General features: G+C 37.8%; 1 protein-coding gene across 1 annotated transcript; it reads right to left on the bottom strand.

The window, feature by feature from the left end:
* Positions 1–7,332: 7,332 nt before the first annotated feature.
* LOC121631366 lies at positions 7,333–24,441 on the bottom strand. The gene is made up of 37 exons (XM_041972228.1): positions 24,347–24,441; positions 23,935–24,134; positions 23,724–23,836; positions 23,438–23,544; positions 23,159–23,326; positions 22,836–23,032; positions 22,581–22,681; positions 22,361–22,479; positions 21,530–21,685; positions 19,659–19,873; positions 19,444–19,529; positions 19,230–19,357; positions 18,985–19,110; positions 18,679–18,869; positions 18,509–18,600; positions 15,026–15,162; positions 14,566–14,690; positions 14,302–14,428; positions 13,458–13,670; positions 13,115–13,285; positions 12,727–12,873; positions 12,547–12,596; positions 12,298–12,430; positions 12,019–12,101; positions 11,790–11,916; positions 11,445–11,635; positions 10,871–10,961; positions 10,597–10,717; positions 10,256–10,437; positions 9,873–10,028; positions 9,655–9,788; positions 9,433–9,566; positions 9,259–9,353; positions 8,673–8,866; positions 8,563–8,591; positions 7,963–8,013; positions 7,333–7,829 (listed from the first exon to the last, which is right to left on the bottom strand). Exons 2-37 carry the CDS (start codon positions 24,099–24,101, stop codon positions 7,747–7,749), a joined length of 4,740 nt encoding a protein of 1,579 aa, XP_041828162.1. The 5' UTR covers positions 24,102–24,134; positions 24,347–24,441; the 3' UTR covers positions 7,333–7,746.
* Positions 24,442–24,447: the final 6 nt, after the last annotated feature.

Below are 24,447 nucleotides of genomic sequence, written 5' to 3'. Positions count from 1 at the left end.
TGCAGGAATGACAGCACTTGTCAGGCACACCTGTTTTTAATGCATTTGATTGAAGTGTATGTGACACACCCAGGCAATAAAATTGCACCCAGACCAGAAATGTTTCTAACCTGTTATATGATGCCAAGCCATTATGTAATCATTATTAAAGTGAGAAAGACTTTGTCGTCCTCAACTTATAGTTTATATTCACCCAGAAATTAAGCTGAAATAGGTCAAATGAGTATTGTAGACACAAACATAAAATACCCATTGTACAGCAGATGTGCAGTCCTCCCAGAAAGTTTGAAACATCCTATAATTTCATAACTAGAGATATTAAGAGAGCGCAGACATATGCCGAGCCATAGGGTCACTTTCCTATGAAAAACTCCAAAAGACCCAAGAACCCACCAAGTACCCTTTATATTTTGAACCCTCTGGATCACCAAATTCAAAATATCAACATGATCCAGGTCAAACAATGTCTGACTATAACATTGGCTTTAGAGAGATTTGTACATCTTGTTATGACTCTAAGCATTTCAAAAACAAAAATACCACCAGGTCTTAGGCAGAAATTGTTAAAATAAACTGTGTAATGTGTAATTCGTGTAAAGATCTTTTATCTCTCTTCAATTATGTTGCAATTGGACAATAATGTGCACTTCACTCATAGATCTAAGAAACCCGGACTGTAAGACCTTGCCACAATTGGATTACTATAAATTTTATTTTAATCATAGTGAAGCACTTTTATGAAAAGAATTCTAATAATTTAGATTTACCAGCTTAGAAATCCCCACAGAAAGAACTCAATACACCAAATTACAGCATATTGATAAGACTGGGGTGCATGGTGGTGTGGTGGTTAGCACCATGACCATACAGCAAAAAGGCCACTGGTTTGAACCTCAGCTGGGAAGGGGTTCAAACAATGGCTTTTATTTGTGGAGCTTGCATGTCCTCCCCGTGTATGCATGGGTCCTTTCCAGGTACTGCGACCCATAATTGGAACACACTATTTTCTCTCAGTCTTCATGATTGATGACTGACTGAGTTCTTTACACGTATGAGAGCAATGCTGCACATATATCTGCCATACCTTGGCTACCTTGGGGGCATACTTTGCTTTTTACCTGAGGGGGATGTGCTGCTCTGCTTCTGTGATTAAAATTCCTCAAATACACCCCTGTTCCTTTCAAGTCAAACAACATTCTGGACCAGGTCAACCTTCTGATCGATATTCTTCAGAAATTGTTTAACTACTTAAAGTGAGACGTTGCTTGTTTAATTGTATTTGTACTGTTGTAATAAACTGCAGATGAAAATAAGCTGGAGCCTAAATCTGGTACAATGCATTTTTTCTCCTCTGAGATTTTGTTTTTGTGCACGGTCATCAACAAATAAAAAATAAATATGAATGTTAGTAGTAGGTAAATTACTGTGCTCAATAATGTTGCTTATCAATGCAGTAATTCATCAAAAATTGGGGAAAAAATTAACAATGCTTTATTTTCCTTTTATGTATTGCATGTACTTAAAAAAAAAAAGAATAAAAGTACAGTTCCACCCCAAGTTCTAAATTTAACTCTTACCACTAAAGAATTTTGAAGAATGCTAAAATGTCAACTAACAGCTAAGAGAACTGCGGGGAGATGATGAGAGGTCTTAGTGGCAGGAAACTGTACAAATTAATTTCACAAAAAAAAAAAAAAAAAAGACCTGTGCAGCACCTACCAATGAGTGCTTTTTGGAGATAGAGAACTTTTGCCCTGCAGAATCTTCTAAGATGTGTGTATCAGTTTAAGATGTTGGCTGGAACAAAATCAATGCCCAGAGCTGGAGCGTTAAGAGTAAAGGTAAAACCAAACGATCTATGAACACTTATGGAAAGATTGCTCAGATTATTCAAGTTAGTACAATTAAGTTAAATACCTAATTAAAAAGGAAAGTCCTTCATATGAAGAAAATCCATTTAGGTAAAAGGGCATTAGTAACGGCAGCAATATGTGATTTAAACGTTAAAGTAGCAGCTCTGATCAATAAATTATTTTATATTAGAATATATAATTAATAATGATGTAAAAAGAGTCTTTCTGGTTAGCTAGTTTGATGCACTTTATATTACCTTCAACAATCTCTAGGAAAAACTAATCCCATCCAAGTACAACTTCGTTGTTTAACCTGCGCTGACTTTGTATTTTACTGGCCCAACTGGTACATTTAAATACCCCACTTACAAGTCAGTGTTTCTTACTACTACTTAATTGTTGTTGACCTTTAAGCTTATTTGAATTAAAGTATCTGCTAAAGTATCAGATATGAGTAGCATTGAAAAACTGATGACATCCACTACCCCACTACCATAGAAGTAGGACTTCTAAGGTTGAGAATTGCATTGGTTCTAATATGAAAATGCTCACACAAGTGGGACTTATGTGAAAGGCTAAGAACGAGCTCTGACAACTATACGGATGACAGGAATTTATGGCAATTACATGCTGAATTATTTTTTCTTAGAGGCCAGTTTACAAGGACTGGAAAATATCTATCACCAAAGAGAACAGTACATAAAATTACTAATTTTCCTTTTTATTTTATTTTATTTTATTTTTTTATTTCATTTCATTTTTTTTATTTTGGTTTATTTTTTTTATACTGTTCTTTTGTTAAGCCTTTTCACTTTATTATTTGTTCATTATTTGCTTTTATTGTTTGAGAACAGTGTATAAAAACAGAATATGTAAGAAAGCTGGGGAATGACAGGAAAGATTTAAGAGGACCTGATTCTGGTACCGTCTGGTATTTGTTCTCACACCCATCTACATAGTTGCACCGCCCATGCTATTACAGAAGGAACAAACAGTGCTCCCAGCATTTGTAACAACACAGTGATATGCATTAGAGACATATTAATATTGAAAGGTAAAGTTTATATTAATAGTTTAAAATGCAAATCAGTGACTTTGAACTGTGATTAGTAGTTCTGTTTTGCTCCACTTCTGGGTAATGAAGAAGAAATGGTCAGTCAGGCCAGTTAGAGAATCAGACAGAGAGATATAGAGTGTGAGATACCTTTATTCATCCCCATTCCCTTCAGTTTCATTTTATAAATAGTATGTCCATCCTGTGATAGCAAATGTGTCAAGAAGAAGTGTAATTTATTGTTGGAGATCATAATTATTTACAATTCACTCCTTGCGGAGCAGAGCTGTGCTCTAGTTACATCATGTAATAAGGGATATAGTTGTCATGCCTGCTCCCTCCTCTCGGGTGCGCTCCGCATCTCCTGAGTACTGATCACCCGTTACAGCACTACACTACCCAGAAACCCTCTGCTCCAGCCATCTTTGATGCACCTGCCTCCTATCATCATCATCATCATCATCATCAGTCTGCACCTGGTCATCTGCCTTTATATACTCCCTGCACAGGCGGCTACATTGTGTAGTATTTCCTTTGTGTAATATAATTATTATGTTGTATTACTGCACCCATTTATGTACAGCACTGTGATTTTTATCTGTGAAAAGTGCTTTTTAAATAAACTTTACTTACTTATTTAGTCAATATAATATTGTTAATTAATGTGGTGTCACACAACCTGGTCGCTGCTAGGGATGGTAAAACCGAGGCCTCATGAATCATCGAGCCAACTTTGAACCAAATGCTTGAAAATGGCTTAGTGTTCTGAATCATTTGACCAAACCAAAGAGCTCCATCTGCTGGCTGTGGGAGTCTGATGTGTCAGAAGGACAACGTTGACACCTCACATCTGTCATTCCTATCTCAACTTTGAATACGTGTTCAATAAACGATACGTAATCTACCATCCAAGTGAATATTTATTTTCTGTTGTTCATATAAATAAGAAGGGGGGGTATTGGGTAACATTTGTTTAGGTAACCGAATTGTGGTGTAACTTAAGTAAACCAATCTGTAATGATAGTAGTCTACTCAGTGGGAAGGCATGAGGGAAGGAGTGTTTGTGCAACGGGTATAGTGACTGTGTTAGTTATTTTATACAGTTGTAATAAAATTGTTTACTGTTTTATGTGTCTTATTATTTATAATAGAAATTGCAAATGTGTGTTATCTTCTACCTCATGAGTTGTTTTCTTTTGTATAGCTGATCGTTGTTAAATGTGGCACAACAGTTTATAACACACTGCACATTTATGTACATAGATTATTTACTCAGTTTTTTTGTTTATCTTCTATCTAGTTTTTTTTTTTTTTTCAAATTGTTTATTTTTATTTTATAATGTTTTATGGCATTCAGGTTGGACGGCAAAGTAAGATTTTCATTGTTCAGGGAAACTTCTTTCCTTACTGTGCAAATGACAAAGACACTTTGAATCCTGAAATGTATTATGAGAAAAAACACTTTGGAAACTTTGTGAGGTGTCATAGATTTTTATTTAAAAACGTATTTTCTGTCAGGCTTCAGTCTGCTCCTCTTCTGGCACACTACCTCCCCAGCTTTGGAGAGGTTGCACCTGAAAGAAACACAAGAACAAAACTGTAATTAACCAAGTTTAAAAACATTAAATTCTCTGCTGATGGTGATCAGAAACCAGCTTGTGTCTAAGGTCCTGCAGGTTGTGGTTTTTCCTCTGCAGATGCAGACTGAGACGTTTCCTCTGATGCTTCTGGTTGAAGTTTATGATTAACTTTAAAGTCTGGTCTTTGCAAGGCTATTTAAAAAACATCTATATAAAGAAAGGGGAATTAAGCTTACCTGTGATGTTGAAGGCACCGCCTGCTCCGTCCTTCTCTCATACTCCGAGCTCCTTCAGCAGTTACCATGGCAACGGCGTCTTGCGCAGACGTTTGTTTCCCCAAATCTCTAAAAGCTAAATGTGATTCAATATAAGCTCATGCTGATGAGATGATTTTCCTAAATTTGTTTTCAAAATGCAATGTTGCACAATTGCTACAGAATCTCCTCTGAAAAACCTGCGATCTCCTCAGCGTTTGGAATCTGAGAGATTGACAAGCCCTGTCCCTTCAAAGATCCCGCTTGCTGCTCGATACGCGCCGATGACGTAACGAGGCCTCGTTTGGTCTATCACGTGACTTTTGGCATGCTGAATCAATGCTCAGACAATGCTCGCAACACTTCCGTGTCACATGCTCGACACGTGATCGAGCAGACGGCTCGAGAATAACATCCCTAATCGCTGCTGGCTACAGTGTAAGCCAGGGCAAAAGCCTTGGTAAAGCTGAAAGGTCTACCGTGAAACAAGAAATGGGTTGTTAGGGTGTTTTGTGAATAAAGTCAGAGTTTCCAGTCATGAAGGTGGACTTGATACTTTGGTGTCAGCCAGACAAAATATATAATTTGATGAGTATCAAGATGCCACTCTGCTGATACAAAACATGCCATTTGTTTTCACTTCTGAGAGTTTTAGGCAACGAGCTCATCCACAATGGATTTTTTCTGTGTCACATAATTATGGTAGCCTATAAGATGTCATGACGCTGCTACTGTTAGTGATGAGGTTATGCTTTGATATTTTACTGGTTTAATGCAGGTTTTTGTGCATTATGTTTTATTATACACTGAACAAAATGCACTTTTTACTCTCATTTTCATGGGCTGAACTCAGACATCCAACCTGGATGAACATGAACCATCTTCATCTCCAAGATCGTCTGAGACCAGCCACCTAGCAACGGCTGCAACAATTGGTTTGCATAAGCAAAGAATTTTTGCATGAACTCTCAAATACCATCTCGGGGAAGCTCATCTGCAAGCTCATCAGGGTCTAGACCTGACTGCAGCTCATTGTCATAATCAATTTAAGTGGGCAAATGCTCATATTCGACGAATCTTTGGAGATGTGTTTTCCTAATAATAATAACAATAAGCTCATCCTGGGGGGTCCTGAGGCATTCCCAGGCCAGCCGCGAGATGTAGTCCATCCAGTGTGTCCTGAGTCTTCCCCGGGGCCTCTTTCCTGCTGACCCTCATCTCGAAGCCTTCCACTGTTGAGGGGCCAAAGGATCCGAGGAAGGATACCGTGCTGGTAAATCCAGGCGTTGAACTTGCCAGGGAGGCCAGACATGTCCACCACAGCTAGCTCCAGTCTCCAGCTCTGTGGACTTCTCATGTTCCTTTTTCCTGATGTTGCAATCGCTTGGTATTGCGATGTCAACCACAATGGCTTTCCTCTGCTGTTTGTCCATTACCACAATGTCCCATAGCTCGGTTATTCTCTACCACCTTCAGAGGTGTTTCCCACCTTGACCTCGGGGCTTCCAGTCTGTATTCAGATGTTCCTTTACACTATACCAGCCACTTGGTTATGACGCTCCTCGTAAGCTTTCCCTGCCAGCATCTTACACCCTGCAGTTATGTGCTCAATTGTCTCAGGGGCCTCTTTGCGCAGTCTGCACCTGGGGTCTTGTCTTGTATGGTAGATCTGGGCCTCTATTGCTCTGGTGCTCAAGGCCTGCTCCTGGGCAACTATAATCAGTGCCTCTGTGCTGTCTTTCAGTCCAGCCCTTTCTAGCCATTGGTAGGATTTCTTGATGTCAGCCACTTCAGTTATCTGTCGGTGGTACACCCCATGGAGGGGCTTTTCCTACCATGATGGTTCCTCTATCACCACATGATCTGTTCTCCACTACCTGAGACATTCACCGAGCACTTCGTCTGTTGAGGCCATCTTCTTGATGTATTCAAGGATGTTGGATGTTTCATCCTGGATAGTGGTTCTGACACTCACTAGTCCTCTGCCTCCTTCCTTGCGCTTAGTGTACAGTCTCAGGGTGCTGGATTTGGGGGGAAACCCTCCATGCATGGTCAGGAGCTTTTGTGTTTTCACACCTGTGGTCTGAATCTCTTCCTTTGGCCAGCTTATTATTCTCGCAGGGTATCTGATGACTGGCAGGGCATAGCTGTTAATTGCCCGGACCTTGTTCTTGCCATTGAGCTGACTCCTTAGGACTTGCTCGTTGGAGGTATTTGGCTGTGGCTGCTTTTCTTGTGGCCTGTTCGAGGTTGCAATTTGCTTGTGGGATTCCAAGGTACTTGTAGCTGTCCTCAATGTCTGCTATTCTTCATTTGTCCTTGTACTGGTCCTCATTCCCACTTGTACCAATAAAATCTGTTAACTCCCAGTTTTTACATCTGTCCACAGTTCTCATTCTTTTGTTATGCCCGTCATACCCCTGTACTGGGTTGTAACACAAAGGATAATCTTTATGAAAAAAATGACTTCATAACTTTAGAATGCTTTAATCTTTTGCTTCAAGTCTAAACTCAAACAGTGTCCACTGCAATGCTGATAATCAGAATTTGACATTTGATATCTTTTTTGTCTTGTCAAAGAGATAAACAAACAAGATTTTTTTTAGTATGCATTTATTAAGTTCATTTATGAAATAGCAATACAGTATAAATCAAATGAAATAGAAAATGTGAAAAGTTTATAGTCTAATGATCAATAACAGAATTTTTTATAATTGTGATTAAATTTAATTTTCCCTGATTCCCACATGAAAAAATTTACATTATGATTCCTGTGATGGTTAAGTTATAAATCATTTAAATACTTTTACAAGACAGAAACAGATAAAAGCTTAAATTAATAGGTAATTTTTAATCTCTTTAAATGTAAATAAAGATCATGAACAACAAAGTTCATGATCTTAGTAAATCATGATCACAGATGTAGATGAAAAAAAACAAAATAATTGCTTATATTATTTAAGATGCTGAAGTTAAATATTTGTTTAGGCTGCTTGTAGTCAGATTTACAGAACAGCTGTCAGCAGAACAGCCAAGAAGATGAGAGCTGAGAGGTTCACAAGCTCCACTCCCCCACTTGTGGTTGCAGCTGGAAAGCCAACACACACAGATAACACAGTTAAAACAAAAAGTAACTGTCTTAGAGTTACTTATCATTTCCAAAAAGCATATTTAATGTCAATTTAAATAACCCAACATTTATTGTAATAAACCATACTCACCTTGTGTTGTGGTTGCACTAGTCGGGGACTCTGCTGAGTTACTTATGTTTTCTATAGACAGGAAGGAAAATGGTCAGATATGCTGTGACATACTTGGACCCTTTTAAAGAACAGAAGCCGCAATACAAGACCTTATACTCCATCATGCAGTTTACAGTGACTTCAACTTTTCAGTTTCTCTCTTCCATGTGGACAAGAATATTTGCTGTCTAAATTTCTTGTAAATTAAATGAACAGTTAGACATTTTTGCTGTTAATTGGGCAGCAACTTTAAACACCAACAGTGCACAATATAAGGCTAATAATGATTAAAGGGAATAAACTGTCATGAATACATTTTAAATTCAGATTAAGGAATAACTTAATATTGATCCTCACTGTTTTTTTTTTTTTTTTTTTTAAACCCACTTTTAATAGCTTATACAGCATGAATGGGCCTGATGAGCATGTAAGTTAGAAACAGTTTCTTTGTACTATTTGAACCTTTTGCAGGTTAAGTTGTTGCAAAAATTTGAAAGATACATTTTCCAACAGTTACAATGTTTAAACTCAATGCTACGTCAGTATTGGACTTGAAAACACAAAGTGTTCCATCTTTACCTTTTGTTGGAGAGCTGGTGGTAGCATTCTGTGTAGTTGTAGCTGAAGAATCCTGCATTGTCCCAGGTCCAGTTGTACTATTAAATGGTGTGGCTGTCACACTGCTATTTGATGTAACTGGTGCTGCAGTGCTGTTTGAGCTGGATTCTGAAGTCCTGGTGCTGATTAGCCCCACACCCAGTGTGTCCAGATCTGACTGCAGCTGCAGGTTTACCCAGGTCTGAATCACAGTATCATTCTCAAACAACTTCAGATCAGGTAAATTGCTTCCCATGAGGCCTTTCACGTTGGCCACAGTTAAAGCCTGTGAATTTCAAAGAAAAAAAAAAAAACGAAAAGAAAGTGTTTTTTCTAAATTAATTTTTTAGTCTAAACCACTTTCACTGTACATTACTTACATATAGCAAAAATATAGCAACATGAACTAAAGTAACAAACTACTAGTAATATATTGTGGTGCAACGCAGGGTTTAGTGTCTTCCCCTCTATATTTAGACTGCTAGGACTGAACTACCAGCTTTACGAATAAAAGATGACCAGTCTATCTCCTGACAGACTTTGGCCCATATTGTGCAGTCACACTGATAAAACTAATACAGAAAACAGAGCTATGAAAGCAGAATTCAAGTTAGGCTAAAGAATTGTCCTCATATAGCTATAAAAAGTATAGTTAAAGCAATCTTTAATTATTCTTACAGTGATCACATCAGGTTCCAGACTCCTAAAAGTGTCAACATCCATGCTGATGCTCTGTGTTGATAAAGCTACAATGTCCGCAAGAGGTGCTCCACCTGTCACAGTGGAAAGGAAAGGGTTAAATTAGAGAGCAGTTCTTTGATAAATGACTAGACAGGTACTGTGGATTCTCACCTAGATAGGCCTTAATTAAATTGTAAAACCCAGAGGAAATGGAACGAAATGATCTGAAGGAAGAGGTACTGATCTCATAGAGGACACTTTTCTGCTCCACTGAACATGCCGTCACATTCAGAAGGTTGGCATTTCTGACAGGGTGAGAGAAAAAAGGAAAGCAGTGTTAGACAAATACTCACAGAGGCCAAGTCTATCTTATGGCTACATGCTGACACCAACCTGATACTGTCAGAGCTGATGGTTTTTAATGTGCTGGTGTTTAAAGAGCACACGTAGGAGTTAATAATGTTCAGCTCAGTGCTGCCCAGGGACTTCCCAGAAGTGTTCAGATACTTTTCGATGATTTTTTTGATCTAAACAATATAAAGAAAAGAAACATCAAGTAATCAAATTAAGTTAAAGTAATTGGTGTTTTATAACTCTGACTCTATTCCTACGTTTGCTGTCTCCCAGGGTCCATCTGATGTTATCATGAGAGCTGCCAGGGTGTCAATTTTAGTGATCTTCCACTTAGAGATGTCATCAAGTGATGCCACACGAGACACTGAACCAAGCATCTGGACTGCCTCATCAGGAACTCCTGATGGGTATGCCTAGAAGAACAAAGAATGAGTGGTAACAAATACAATATTTCAAATAAAACTAAAATTTAGGGTACACATACAACATTATCCACATTTGAAAGTGCTACCCTCATGCATAGACTTCCACAGCATGATAATATTGGGGTTTTGTTGAGCCAGAAGTCTAACATACCATTTCAGGTCATAAAAGGTATTATTGTTCTTTTTCAAAATCTCCAGATGTTCCTATTTATTACCTCATTGAGTTTCTGCAGAATGATTTGCTGGTAGTTATTGTCATCAACTTTCTCACAGATAGAGTTGAGGTTATCCTTCAGAACTGGGACGTCCAGGCAGAGGTCAAATTGTGTTTGATCGTAGCCAAAGGGGAATGCACCATCACTAACAGTCACCTGGGTGATGTTGCCAGCAGTGCAGCCTTGTAGAAACGAGAGTGCTTGTGAGAGTGATGTTTAAGCATAGGGCTGCAGCTAATGATTATAGTTGCAGCAAATCAATGACAAACTATTTTCTTGATAATTTGATAAATCATTTGTCTGATTTAGAAGAAAATTAAAACATTCATAACATTTTTTACCTGCTCCTCGTTTAGCCACAAGTGAGGTAATCTGTTGAAACAGATTGTTGAGCTTCCTTTTTTGTGTGTTTTTTGTCCTTAAGTAGGGCATAAAGCTTTGAAGGAATGCTTCCTTTATTGACTGCAAAAGCAGGGGAAAAAAAAAAAAAGAATTACAAAGAGATTTTTCATGCCAAGGGAAACAGCTGTAAGATGCCTTTCTGCATAAGGTATTTCCAAAGGGTTTCATTATACCAAAAAGTATCAAGAACAAGAGAATAATTTGAAGACATACAGATTTGAAGTAGCCCCAAAGGTTTCTTGTGAAGTATAGAGGGAGGGTCCCAAGGTCCTTCAGTGTTTGCTGGTTCCAGGTGGTGGTAGTCCTGAAAAATGAAGATAGTATGTTCTTATTGTTTGAAATGCTACATTGAAACAAAGAAGATGTCGGCTATGAAATATCAAATATGTATATATGGTCAGTATATGTACAAAACAACAACACTGGCGCTGAGCTCCATTTCCTGTGAGTGGCACTCCTTGATCCACATGTCGTCTTTACATGAAAATATTTTAAAATTGTTTATAAATATGTATAAATTTCGCAAAATATAAAATTGGATTTTTTTAATTGCTTCATCAACTAAATAACCTATGTTTCTAATGTATGCGTCATGCTTAATGATGTTTAGCAAGTTTAAATGACCAAACAGAGCAAAAATTTAGACCTATACCTCATGTAGCTACAGTTGGAGCCCCTTTCTCTCCTCATATCAATTATTACCAAGTTTGGGTGAACATATTTCTTGGTTATTTTTCAATAAATCACATTACAATGTAGACTTAGCAAATCTATTTAATTTTTATACCCGTATTTTGTTTTCCCAGACAGAAGTAGTGACTCCATGGCAGCCACCTGGCTGTCAGAGAAATCTTTGCAGGCTTTGAGTGTTTCTAGGATGAAAGGATCAGAGTCCTTGATGTAAGATCCATCCAGGGTGCAGATCATGTTCCCTAGTACTTCTATGTTGTCTCTGCTCAGATTCTTCCCATTTATACCCTAAACAATCAAAGAACACACAATGTTAAACTGCTCCAACACATTACCTTGTGTGTAACTAGTGACACATGTTATATGTGCACATGTCATAAGTTGTGAACTACTGCTGTATGAGCAGTCATCCCAACTGATTCTATGTTTTATTGACACTCACCAAGCAGGTCCTGGCGTCACTAAATAGCTGTGGAGACTTGTTCAAAATTGTAGAGGCTACAGAAAAATCTGCAGCACCCAGAGCTGAAAAGTACGACCTGCAGTTGCTTTTCTGGACATCTGTACTCCTGTAACAGATTAATTTAAAAATGATCAATCGGATTTAGTTTTTTTTTAAATCAGAGACATATGATGAAGCCAGTGCACCAGATATGCAAAAATCAACTTACTTGAAGTAGAGAAGCATGTCTGAGGGATAATCTGTGAAGTTCTGAGAAAGAGCTCCATGGAGCAGGTTGTACATGCAAGTCAGCTGTAAGTAAAAATGGAAAAAAACACATAGATTTTTAAGCAAATTCCTGTGCAGGAGTACATGAAAATAAAAATTTGGGTGGGATTGGGACAGAAACCCTTATATAACCTCTAACTTAAAGGGAGATGTTCTAGTTATCTAGTTATGTTCTAGACAGCAACAAAAGATAAAGTGCTTTGGTAATGTATTATTTTACCCGCGCTTCCGTCAGCTGCACCTTGGCTCTGCCTCCTCTTGGTCTGCAAGCGTGTATTAATTGATTGATCCTGCCTTTTGTCATTTTATCAGCTGATGTACATGTGAAGCCTTGCAGCACAGATGGAGAAAGCCTTTTGGAGGGGGGGGGGGGGGAATTCACAAAAAAGAATAAATATAACATACATGATCGCCTCTAAGAAATCAAAAACAGTCCAATAGCAAATGACTGCAGGATATATTGCCTTACTGCTCAATGTCGAAAGCTGTTTCACCCAGATTCCCAAAAAACATGGTGGCCTAAGAGCAAGAAAAAATAAAATGTTAAAACAAGGTGTCACAGTAATACCAAGAAATAACTGCTTGTAGAAGTATCATATTAGGCTTAATACTAAATTTTGGCACTTTAATAACACAAGCACATACTGACCTGATCTGGAGTCCATGTCTTTTTGTTCATCACATTGATATTTGCAGTTGCTCCAGAAAACACCAACAGGGATGGTGGAATCTGAGTTGCCATGGCATCTGGGACATTCAGCACCACAATGGTTGGATTTGGGTCCACAGAAATAATCTGCCAAGAAGTTAAATGTATTTATGTTATGTATGAACTTGCAAGGGTGTTGGTCAGGGAGACAAATAAAGCTGTTGAATCGTGCTGTATGTATTTATTTACATTCATTCAAATCAATTTGAGGGTAAAATCTAACATATATCACGAGATGTAGTAGCTGGTTACATACCTTGCAATTGAAAAATAAGTCAACCCACAGACATATCAATCAGCCTACAGTGGCTGGTCTTTATGATTGTACCTTTTGGACGAAGGTTTGCTGGACAACTGTTGGGGCTGCCAGCATGTTGGAAACAAAGCTGGTGCTCGTAGAGATGCTGAGTAGTTCAGAAGCTGCAATATTCTCTATGGACTGAGCAGGAAGTCCAACAACCAGTGTGCCGAGGGATTGCAGTACAGATGAACTGTTGATCTGTAAATTACATTTGCATCCATAAAATATTCTACAAACTGGCAACTATTTCTGGGTCACTTAACATGATAATAGAAAATTTTACCTAAAGACTAAAGAAAATTTATCTTAAGGTGTATGTATCACTGAAAGTGGTTGACAGACATGCTAACTTGATCTGTATGGTCATTACCTGGAAACCTGAGGAGGTAATGGTTTGGATGATGATGTTGGCTTGGCCCTGGCTCCAGGTGGTCACTGAGCTCAGGGTGGACAAAGAGGAGGTCAGTACTGATGGGGACACAGAAGTGATCTGGCTGATGGTCAGGCCTGAACTAGCGTTGCCAAGATCTACAAACATCTGCGTTGTGATGGTCTGAATGGTGGACGCCAGAGCAGCAGATATCTATTGAGTAAAATAAAACCAAACAAATACTTAGGAACTGTTTTTCTTTCCTTATGTAATTTATAGCAGAAAGTCGACAGTACAGAAACCAATCCTCCCAAAATATAACTCTGAAATCAAACATACAAATGGTAAATTATTTAGATATATAGTATCTAAGATTTTATATGTAATTTAGGGTTTCCATAAAGTCATCCACAAGACATTGAAATAATCAAAAGTTGTTTTGCTTTTTTTTTTTCTTTTGTAATTCATTGTTAAAGGAATGGACTTGGAATTTCTTATCATTTGACATGATTGAAAGGTATAATTTTTTTAAACAGAGTTTTACAGTAAATTTATTGCATCACTTTTCATGTTTTGTGCTCTTTGGAGTTCTTTATAAGTTCTTTCAAATTTGCACAGAGATGAGAAGCAGTAATATTAGATTAATCAATTACAAGAACTCAATGATAGACAATAAAATTTCACTAGTAAAAACAGCTACAACTAAATTTGTACTTTATCCTGTCATCCAGCATTTTAAAAGCCAGTTTCATACAATGATTGTGTCATACCAAAGAAAAAGCTAAATATTAAATCAGAAAAAACACGTTTTTCTTTTCGTTTTTTTATATTTTGGAGCTGCTACCTCAGGATCATTTGTTCCATTGCAGAAATGGTTCCGTCTGTTCAAGACAGCTAAGGCATCAGCTTCATTCAGAGACAAATATGCCGAAGTTGGGATGACAGATGAGCACAATAAAGAGCCTGGAAGGCTGAAAGAAACAGTAAAAAATACTTTAATGCTCTACCACATGTATAAAAATAAAATTAAGACATATTTAAAATAGACAGAACAACAATGGTTTTCCCAGTTGATGAAGTCATGTTGTATCTTTGTCAAACTACTTACTTAATAGGGTTGAAGGATGAGTTGAAAGCGAAAAGCTGCAAGATGTAGTAGCTGGTTACATTTTGTGGGATAGCTGTGTTATTGAACAGCTTTAGATTGGCTTGGTCCTCCAAGAATACCCCAATCTTAAAAAATAAAGAAACATGACTGGTCAGATTTTACTTACTTCTCAAAAAAGAATCAAAACTCATCAAATTACTTAGCAAGTCACTTATAAATGCCAAGTTAATGTCCTAGAAATATTTCTGGGTCATTTCACTCAGTTAAGAATCATATAAGGGAAACAGAAAATAGAAGAACTACTATAGGAATGAGTTAAAGTTAGTTGAAAAAAAAACCCATTGAAACAAACCTCGCAAATATTTGCAACTTCAAAATACAATAAATAACTTAAATAGATGTGCTTCATTTTTTGTTTTTAAGCTTGTAATATATTCACAGATGTCATATCAGGACATACTTGAGTGGTGGAGACAAAGGCGGTGAGATCATCCAGGGTGATAAATGTCACAAAGCTGCCGATGTAGTTGGCAAACCAGGAGGTAGAGTTTAGTTCTGGATCGCTGGAATTGTAGCATCTGGCTCCAGACCCTGTGGCTAAGGCAGGAATTCAAGATGTCAGCAAAAGACTCAAACAATATTTCAATAATATATTGTTGAAATAATTTAATTTTGCAATATGATGAATGATAAGATAAATATAGTCAAATACACGATTGTAGAGGCTACTCTGTAAGCTTCAGTAGGGATGGCTAAGGCTGAATCTAATTTCTAACCTTTAGCCCTACACCTTAAGGCCCATTTATGCTAGATGCAGAAGACAGATATGCAGACGGACGGACTGTTTCATCTGCGTATCCGTCTTCAGCATCAGTTACGTGCGTAATTTGTTCCGTTTTCTGGTAGCTTAGCTATTTGTCGCAACGCAGAAGACGAAGCAATACCACCGGAAATTGTGAGGGCAGTGCTGAGCAGAATAGCTGACATGAGCCAGCAAAAGAAACAACACAGAAAAAAAGAAGAGGATCAGGAAGGGAACAGGAAGCAGAAGAAGAATAAAGATGAGCACAACAACTGTAGAAATTGTGCGTGCTCTTGAATAAAGACTGTATGTGAGTGTTTAGCGTGTGTTGGGTGATTTGAAATAACTTTATAGTGATGCATTACTGCCGCCAAATGGTGTCTGAAACTGGCGCTGGATCGTGGGAGTGAACTCTGACCTTAGCACTGTCCACTAGTGGAAGAATTGACTTAACAACCATGACAATGCAGAAGACCCATGGAAGTATGAGAACAACATATTAACGTTTGAAACCAATGTCGCTATTTACGCATGTAAGGGAGCACAAATTTACTTCATTTTGCGTGTTGATGTTAGGGAAAGGGCTATCTCAATTCTCTTTTGGATGAAGGTGAAGGGATAAGGGTGAGGGCCACACCACCCTCCAAATGAAGACAACCCAGGACTGCACTTCAAATGAAGGGGTATAAAAAATTTACCGACAGATACCAGAATACCAGATCAGCAAAGATGGCGACAAACATAAATGTATATTCAACATAAAAAAGAAAAATTTTAAATTGTGTTCCAGTTTGTGGCCATTTATTTACGATCTCGTTCATTAAATGGCGGTTATCAAAATTGTTAGTGTTAACCGCTAATCAATGACATTCATTAAAGTTAGCTAGTTTGCTAATGTTGCTTACGGTAGTCAGCATAGCCCTCTGAGTGTGTAACATAATAATAATAATAATAATAATACATTTTATTTTAAAAAAGCGCCTTATCAAAGCACCCAAGGACACTGTACAAACATAAGACACTAAAAGTAAGCAAAACATTAAAAGCACAAAACAGAATAAGTGATAGAGGAAGGAAACACTGTGGAAAGATGTATATGGACTTAGGGGGGATAAGACTGTCTGAACAGATGAGTTTTGAGTCTGGATTTGAAGAGAAGGAAGGAGTCCAATGTACGGAGATCAGGAGGGAGGGAATTCCAGAGATGAGGAGCCGAGCGACTAAACGCCCTGCTCCCCATTGTTGCCAGACGTGCCGGGGGAACGGAAAGCTGATGGGTATGGGAGGAACGCAGTGTGCGGGAAGGGGTGTGTGGATGAAGGAGATCAGAGATGTAAGATGGAGCCAAGTTATGGAGTGCCTTAAAAGTGATGATCAGTATTTTGTAGATGATCCTTTGTTTGATGGGGAGCCAGTGGAGTTGTTGCAAGATGGGAGTGATATGATGAGCAATGGGGGTCCGAGTGATAACACGTGCGGCAGAGTTTTGGAGGAGCTGCAGCTTCTGGAGGGACTTATTGGGGAGGCCAAAAAGAAGTGAATTGCAGTAGTCAATGCGGGATGTGATCAGGCTGTGAACAAGAATGGCAGTAGTTTGGGAAGTGAGGGAAGGACGGAGACGAGAAATATTACGTAGGTGGAAATAGGCGGACCGGGTGATGTTATTAATGTGAGACTGGAAGGACAATGTGCTGTCGAGGACGACACCCAAGCTCTTAACCTGAGGGGAGGGGAGGACAGTTGAGTTATCAAGAGTAATGAAACATTTATTGGCTTTGGATAGGGTGTGAGGTGTGCCTACCAAGAGGACTTCCATTTTAGAGCTGTTTAGTTTTAGAAAGTTGGATGAGAACCAAGACTGGATTTCTTCAAGACAGAGGGTGAGGGCGGTTGGCGGGAGCGAGGCAGATGGTTGAGTTGAGAGGTAGAGCTGGGTGTCGTCCGCGTAGCAGTGGAAATTGATATTATATTTACGAAGGATGTGGCCGAGTGGGAGTATGTAGATGATAAAAAGGAGGGGGCCCAGTACAGAACCTTGGGGCACTCCAGCGGAAACGGGGTAGGAAATAGATTTATGAGATTTGAGTTGTATGAACTGTGTTCGATCAGAGAGATATGAAGTAAACCAGGCTATTGGGGTGTGAGTGATGCCAAGAAATGAGAGTCGACTTAGAAGAGTAGCGTGAGAAATGGTATCAAAGGCTGCTGTGAGGTCCAGGAGAATGAGGATGGAAAGCAGTCCAGAGTCGGAAGCCATGAGTAGGTCATCAGAAATTTTGATAAGTGCAGTCTCGGTGCTGTGGAGGGGACGGAAGCCAGATTGAAACTGCTCATAAATATTGTTGGACAGCAGATGATTATGAAGTTGAGAGGCAACAGATTTTTCTAAAATTTTGGAAATGAAGGGGAGATTAGATATGGGACGAAGGTTGATGAAGTTGGTTGGGTCCAGGCCAGGTTTCTTCAAAATGGGCGTGACTGAGGCAGATTTGAGTGAAGAAGGGACCAAACCAGAACTCAATGAAGAATGGATGATTTTGGTAATGAGAGGCGCAAGTGAGGAGCAGCAGGATTTAACCAGGATGGAGGGAAGTGGATCAAGGTGACATGTGGAAGGTTTGGATTTATGGATAATGTCAGAGATGGTTTGGACTGAGGGAAGGTCAAAACTAGAAAAAGTGGTTGTAAGAGATGGGAAGGAGGTAGTGGGGTCACCTCCAGCGACTGCAGCTCCAGTTGAAGTGAGGTGTGTATGGATATCTGTGATTTTGGAAATGAAAAAAGACATGAGTTTGTTGCAGAAATCGTGAGATTGCATATGGTGGGGAAGAGAATCAGGAGGTTTAGTGATGGAAGTGAGAAGAGAGAAGAGGGTTTTAGAGTTATGACTGTTTGAATGGATTAAATTGGAGTAGTATGCAGATTTGGCTGAGTAGAGAGCGGCCTTGTACACAGTGATGTGGTCCTTGTACATATTATTATGACAATATAACATAACATAACGTCTCCTTTCATTTATACATCTTATTGAAGACAAACGCAAAACTATTTACATACACTAAACCCTTAAAAAAAAGAATATTTTATAGCCTAATTGACCACATTAAACCTTAAATTTGCTTAAACTCTTATGCAGCTTACCAACTCTTAAGTAGCTGTTGATGGATGTGTACACATCAGCCCGTCCAAACTCTGAGATGTTGTATGTGAAGCTGTTTCCCATAAAACTGACCCTGTTAAAAGGACAGTAATACAAAGTGAGTTTCATGTAATCCTCCCAGTGAATGTTCTGAGCCTGAGAGAAGACTTACAGTTTCTGGAAGGCGACACATGTGGTATTCTGTACTTCAGTGTAGCTGATGAGGTTTTTAGTGAGGAATCTTAAATAGTTCTTCAACCGCAGGTTAAACCACAAATTAACCTCAATTCTGCTGTAGCTGCTCAGCACCAAGGGCCAGACACAGGGGAGGATCAATACCTTCAAATCATCTGGAACGTCCGCCTAAATGTGGCATTTACAGTACATGCAATTACACATTCAATGAAATTAACAATAACAGATTCACACTTGAATGCCAACATGTAAATATGGTCAGTAATTTAAATGAGAGACATACAGTTTCAAGGAAGGTGGCAGTGTTGTTGAAGTTGTTGAAAATGTCACAAATGCCCGAGTTGTTATTAATCACACTGGATTGACTGAGAAACTGTTGCAGTTCTGAGGTGCTGAAGGTACTTATGAGCTGGAAAGAAAAAGAGAAAACAAGCTACCACCTGGGTATTTGTATTCCTTTTGCAAGTTTCACTTTCATAATTTCCCTTTTCACCTCTGTGTGAATATGTCTGATTTTTTTTCATTTACCTCTGACTTTCTTGTAGATGGCAGAAGTGATATGAACGTAGGCAAATCTGGAAAGCCAAAACTGTGGAAAACGCTGTTGAGATAGCTGTAGAAGCTTCCACCACTGTAACATTTCAGTGGCACTGGACCTGTTTTATGAATGAATGTAATTAATTTTGTGGAAACTCATTAGCATTGTTGGTTATTTAAATGCAGTGTGAGTTATATCACAAACCTTGGAGGAACAGGACAATGTTGTTGTAGATTTCCTTTTGGGTGTTGTTGCTCAGTGTATTCTGCAGTGTGTCAAGTAATGTGATCCTAAAGTAGAATGAATTAAATAGAAAAAAAATGGTAAAGCAAAATCCAAAATCTTCATTATCATTGCAGCTAAAACAGAATATTTCACAGTTTCTTGCAAACTATTAATATAGCTGATTAAATTCTTACATCTCTTGGCTGCTGCTACAGCTCCTGTGTGTCACCATGCTGAATAACGGTGACACCAATTTCGGAGAAAGGTCAACTAACAAGGGCCTTAGTCGCACCTCAAGCCACAGCAGGAAAACATTGTCACTCACAGCGGAGGAGGACAGACCTCCTCTGTCAAAAACTGCCTGGAGGAAGGCAGATTTCACTTCCTGTGAGTAGTTGGCTGACTGTACCTGTGGAGAAACAAACATACAGTATATGTTCATATGTTGCTTTATTACGAAACTTCCTTATTCCCTAATTATTAAAAAATTCTCTTGGTTTTAAGCCTCTGAGAAGGCAGCTTACAAGCCAAAAAATGTTAAATACACACAGAAAATTAAACAAATAAATAAGTTAATTATTATTCATCAATTCAAAGACTTGAGTTTAGTATTTTTTTCCCCTTTTGAATTTTTTAATCACTTTATTTTCCCATTTTGTTTATTTGTCAAAGAATGTTTTACCCTAATGCATGTCCCTCTAGTCTTTTATAGCTATTTTCAATTGGAAAATGTTTGGTTTTTCTTGTGGCTAGAAAGAAAGAAAGCAAGAAAGAAAGAAAGAAAGAAAGAAAGAAAGAAAGAAAGAAAGAAAGATTAAATTAAATGGTCCTGTTTTGTGTTTTTGCAAACAGAATAAAGGTTTCACAATTTACATTTTGTGTTTTACAGTCTTGACAACCTAAGATATAATTTATGGAATAGACCATAAAACTGCCCCAAATAATATTTTCACAAATAAAACCTAATGGTAGATATTTAAAAAATAAAATAAAATAAATAAATAACATGCTTTTGAGACAGATCTATTTTACATGTTCACAAATAGAAAAGAGGGGCTTCATCTTATTAAAGAATTGTGATATTTTATTTTTACCGGACTGAAGATGGCTTAGACATCACAAAACAGTGAAATAGCCTTTTACTATATTTACCTTAACTGTCTGTTGGAGCTACAAAGTTACTTCAGTATTACAAAGTCTAGCTAAAATAAACAACAACAAAGTAATTAAAATAATTTAAAATAGCAAAAAATGACATGTACCTAAATTATTTTTGGTAAATGCTAGCTTGTTCTAACCAAGTGTTATAAAGAAATCTTGTATGCTGCCGGTCCCAGGTTTATTTTTGAATTTACAGAATGATTAATATAGCGAACAGTACTGTAATGGCTCTCAGAAATGGCAACTAAGCCTGTTAAAGAATTCTTAAAAATAACTGCTCTACAAATGTATGTTTATAACTTTTAAGTAGACAAAAAAGGGCCCTAAAAATAGCATTTTAATGTAATTTGTTTTCAGTAGCTATGTTAGAAACTAATAAAATTCTCAAATGATTAGCCTGAAAAGACAAAACTAGCCCATTCTACAACTAACTTCAGCAGCAAGGCATTTTATAGTAGGCTATGGTTTGAGATAAGTAGATTTAGCTTTTAATAAAATAATAACACACTAAACAACCAGTTAAGCATTCAGTGTCAGGGTTTTAACTAATGTGGTTCACATGCTTACTCATGTGTTATACATGCAATACATGTCAAAGCAAAATAATAAAACAACTACATTTTACTAATCTTTCACTTACTATCTTTCAATTACTATTTCTTTGATTTATAAGTGCACTCTTAGTTTGGTATAAATTTAATGAAAGATTGGCTTATTGTAGAGGCTTTTATTAAGATAGAACAGAAGTGTAGAATTACAAAAACAAAGTCCATTTAACTTAGTTAGTTCTGGATAGATTTACCTTTAATGGCAGCTTGATTCATTTTACATTATGATCACAAGTGAACAAGGCACGTGTCGTGGAAGATTTGATGTACAGTATGTAATCAAAAAGTGTGTTTACCTCAATTGCTGCTGAGACTGTGTCAAAGAAAGCAGCAAAGTCAGCAGGGTTGATGACTGCCATGATTGTTGTCACATCTTGTGCCCCATTCAGCTGAGTGGGGATTGATGCCAGCTGGCTGAGCTGACTGACAGTGAGAAGATCTGCAACTTCCACCTAGAAACAACCAATTCAGTGAGTAAACACCAACAACTTAACCTACTAAGAAGTGCAACCATGTTTTTGTTCAACTGCAAACTTCCCACATTGCAAAGTCCTTTAACCTTAAATATATAAAAGTATGAGTTATACTGACTAAACATAATGGATTACTTACAACTAAATAATGCATCTCTTAATTTAAATTTGTGATATAAAGATTACTATTCAGACCTATATGCAGTAATTGTTACAGCTGACCCACATATAAAGTCTGTTTAAAACATATTTAAACTTTTGTTCTAAAACACATTATAATTTTAAGTGAATTTATGGACAACATATGAAAAGATTGAGAACTTTAGAATACTGAATTGTGGAGATGTTCAATTACATGTTTGTGTTTAACGTTAGGCATAATGTTGTATGCAGGAGTTTTGTTGTGTTTAGAAATCTAAAACTTGCATTTAGGTCAAAATAACTATAAAAATCCAGCTATCCACGAGTCTTCGAGCTAACTATCTTGATTTGAGTTTTGTTCCTAATTGATGGCAATGAAAAGAGTTTGCTACGGTAAAAGTCAACTTTAAAATGTACTTTTTTAAACTACCTGGAGTTTTTATCTAATCATTTGAATCTTATGGTGCACTTGTAATTAAATGTAAATTCACAGAAGTACTAATATGCACTTACTCCACTGAAATTACTTTTTAAGGACACCAGATCCATAAAGGAGGCCAGAACATAGAAATGGCCAAAGTCACTTTCCAGCCATCGCCTGTTATCGGTTTCAGGTGTAACACAAGAGAGACCTTGGAAAAAAAGAAAAAAGAAAAAATGGGACACTTTATAAAAAGCGCAAACCCATCTTTATTCACTTTCATATATTAGACGATTTCGAAGTCCAACTTACCTGGGGAGGGTTGCTTCCTGAGATAATCTAACATGAAGCTGAAAGCCTGCTGGGTTTGCCACTCAGAGAGTTGAGTGAAAATGTTATCGAACCCTTTGACACTGAAAAGTCAATATATTATTAATTATTTCATTCACCTGAGTAAACTGAATGAAACGTAATGAAAATTAAATGTTTTCATTTTCCCTTTTTCAGTCAGACTAGGACACATCACATAACTATATAAACTCAAAGTAAACCACAGTTTTTACTTACATTTCTTGATAAGAGTCACAGGTGATATTTCTTGGAATAATTTCAAAGATTCCGTTGTCAAAACTTGGAAGAAACAAAGGTAGGTACACCTGGAACCATAACTTGTAGCCTTCAGCATTTAACATGGGAAGATTTGGGCTTAGTGCTGTTAATGTCAGATTTAGGATGGTCTTGCGCACAACTGTGGTCAGGTTTAGCTAAAAAGAAATTATAAGGCAGATGTCAGAAAAATAAGGTCTGAATACAGAACTGGAGGGAAATGAAGAATCAATTAATAAACAAAAAAACAAGAGAAAAACGCACACAGACACACACAGACATACCTCTGCAGTTCCACCAACCAATACTTCAAAGAAAGACTCAAGACTTTCCAAAGATGCTGACTCAAGTCTTGAGAATACAAGTAACAAAAGAGTTTCATTGGACAAGTTGTTTCCTTCAAGAAGGAATTGGGCTTTTTGTGCAGAAGGAAGCGAATCTATTATGGTAACCTAGGACAGAGTGAAGAATAGAAGATTAAACAAGGATTACAGACTTTGAAGGACTAAAATTTTCCAAAAAGAAAACATATATGGCAATTTTTAGAAGAATGAAAGCTTTACCTGAGAGAGGTTGAAGACTTTGAGGTCAGAGTAGGTTGTATATTGAGAAAATGGACCCAAGTTTATTTCAACCCACTCAACATCATTCTGGATTTCCTGCCTGCAAACTGAAGCATGCATAAGAAGCTTAGAATATGTGCAATTTATCAAGCAGCTTCTTTCCATTGCTCAAACAATGAGAGGCAATCAACGATATGCCAGCATCGTGTCAGAACTTTTTGAATTCCCTTTTCTCTGAACATTCAAGGTGATGGTAGGTGACAAGCTTGATGATATCAGGCCCTACCTGGTGTATTAATGACACTGACAGATTTTCTCAGGTAGCCCAGCAAAACGTCTGTGATTCCTTGAAGTCTCTGCATCGGTATGGCAGGAAAAACTTGGGCCAACCCGCTCACACTGCAAACATTGGGACAAATCTTTCTTACCAGGTCCCTCAAAAGCACATTGTGCATTGATGCACTGAAATGTAGTTTTTTCCTGTAAAGTTTACTCACACAACTTGGTAGTTTGTGCAGTTTATGCCTGAGGTTGCATTGGTGAGCATCTCTGGAGTGAAACTAGCCAGGATGGAAATCAGTTTGACATGGAACCAAGCATAAAAGTCATCTTTGTGGAAGCCCTGGAAATAGGGACTGATGATGATGAAGGTCTTGTTCATCATAAGATCTCTCACAACAGGTGTGAATTCTGGGACCTATCAGGTGACGACAAAGGAAGAATCAACCACCACACACTTTCTATGCGGCCATCACATTTGAATGGATCTTTTAAATGGTAGGATCACTTGAGATAACGACACTTAATCCCTGAAAATGATGTAAAGCTTTTGATACCCGTCTGGGTACTAGGAATGGTAAGTAGCAAGTCTGAGAGTGTACTTTTTGCTGAATGAAGAGTGTAGTTTACCTGTTCATTTGCGTTCAGCTGTGTGAGGAATTGATCCACATTTTCCAGAGCATTGCCAACCTCGAGTCGCTCAAAGACACTATCGATTAGATCTGTGTCAT

This window comes from Melanotaenia boesemani, chromosome 20 (genome assembly GCF_017639745.1).
Source record: "Melanotaenia boesemani isolate fMelBoe1 chromosome 20, fMelBoe1.pri, whole genome shotgun sequence".
In the NCBI taxonomy this organism is placed as follows: domain Eukaryota; kingdom Metazoa; phylum Chordata; class Actinopteri; order Atheriniformes; family Melanotaeniidae; genus Melanotaenia; species Melanotaenia boesemani.
The sequence above is the reverse complement of the archived record's forward strand: the minus strand, read 5'-3'. Positions and strand labels throughout refer to the sequence as shown.

Coding starts and splice junctions, on each gene's coding strand:
- LOC121631366 (XM_041972228.1), bottom strand. CDS start 24,101: ATGATGAACAAGACCTTCATCATCATCAGTCCCTATTTCCAGGGCTTC. Junction 21,686..22,360: donor TAAAAAGTAATTTCAGTGGA/GTAAGTGCATAT, acceptor GGTTGTTTCTAG/GTGGAAGTTGCAGATCTTCT. Junction 19,358..19,443: donor CATTGTCCTGTTCCTCCAAG/GTTTGTGATATA, acceptor TTCATAAAACAG/GTCCAGTGCCACTGAAATGT.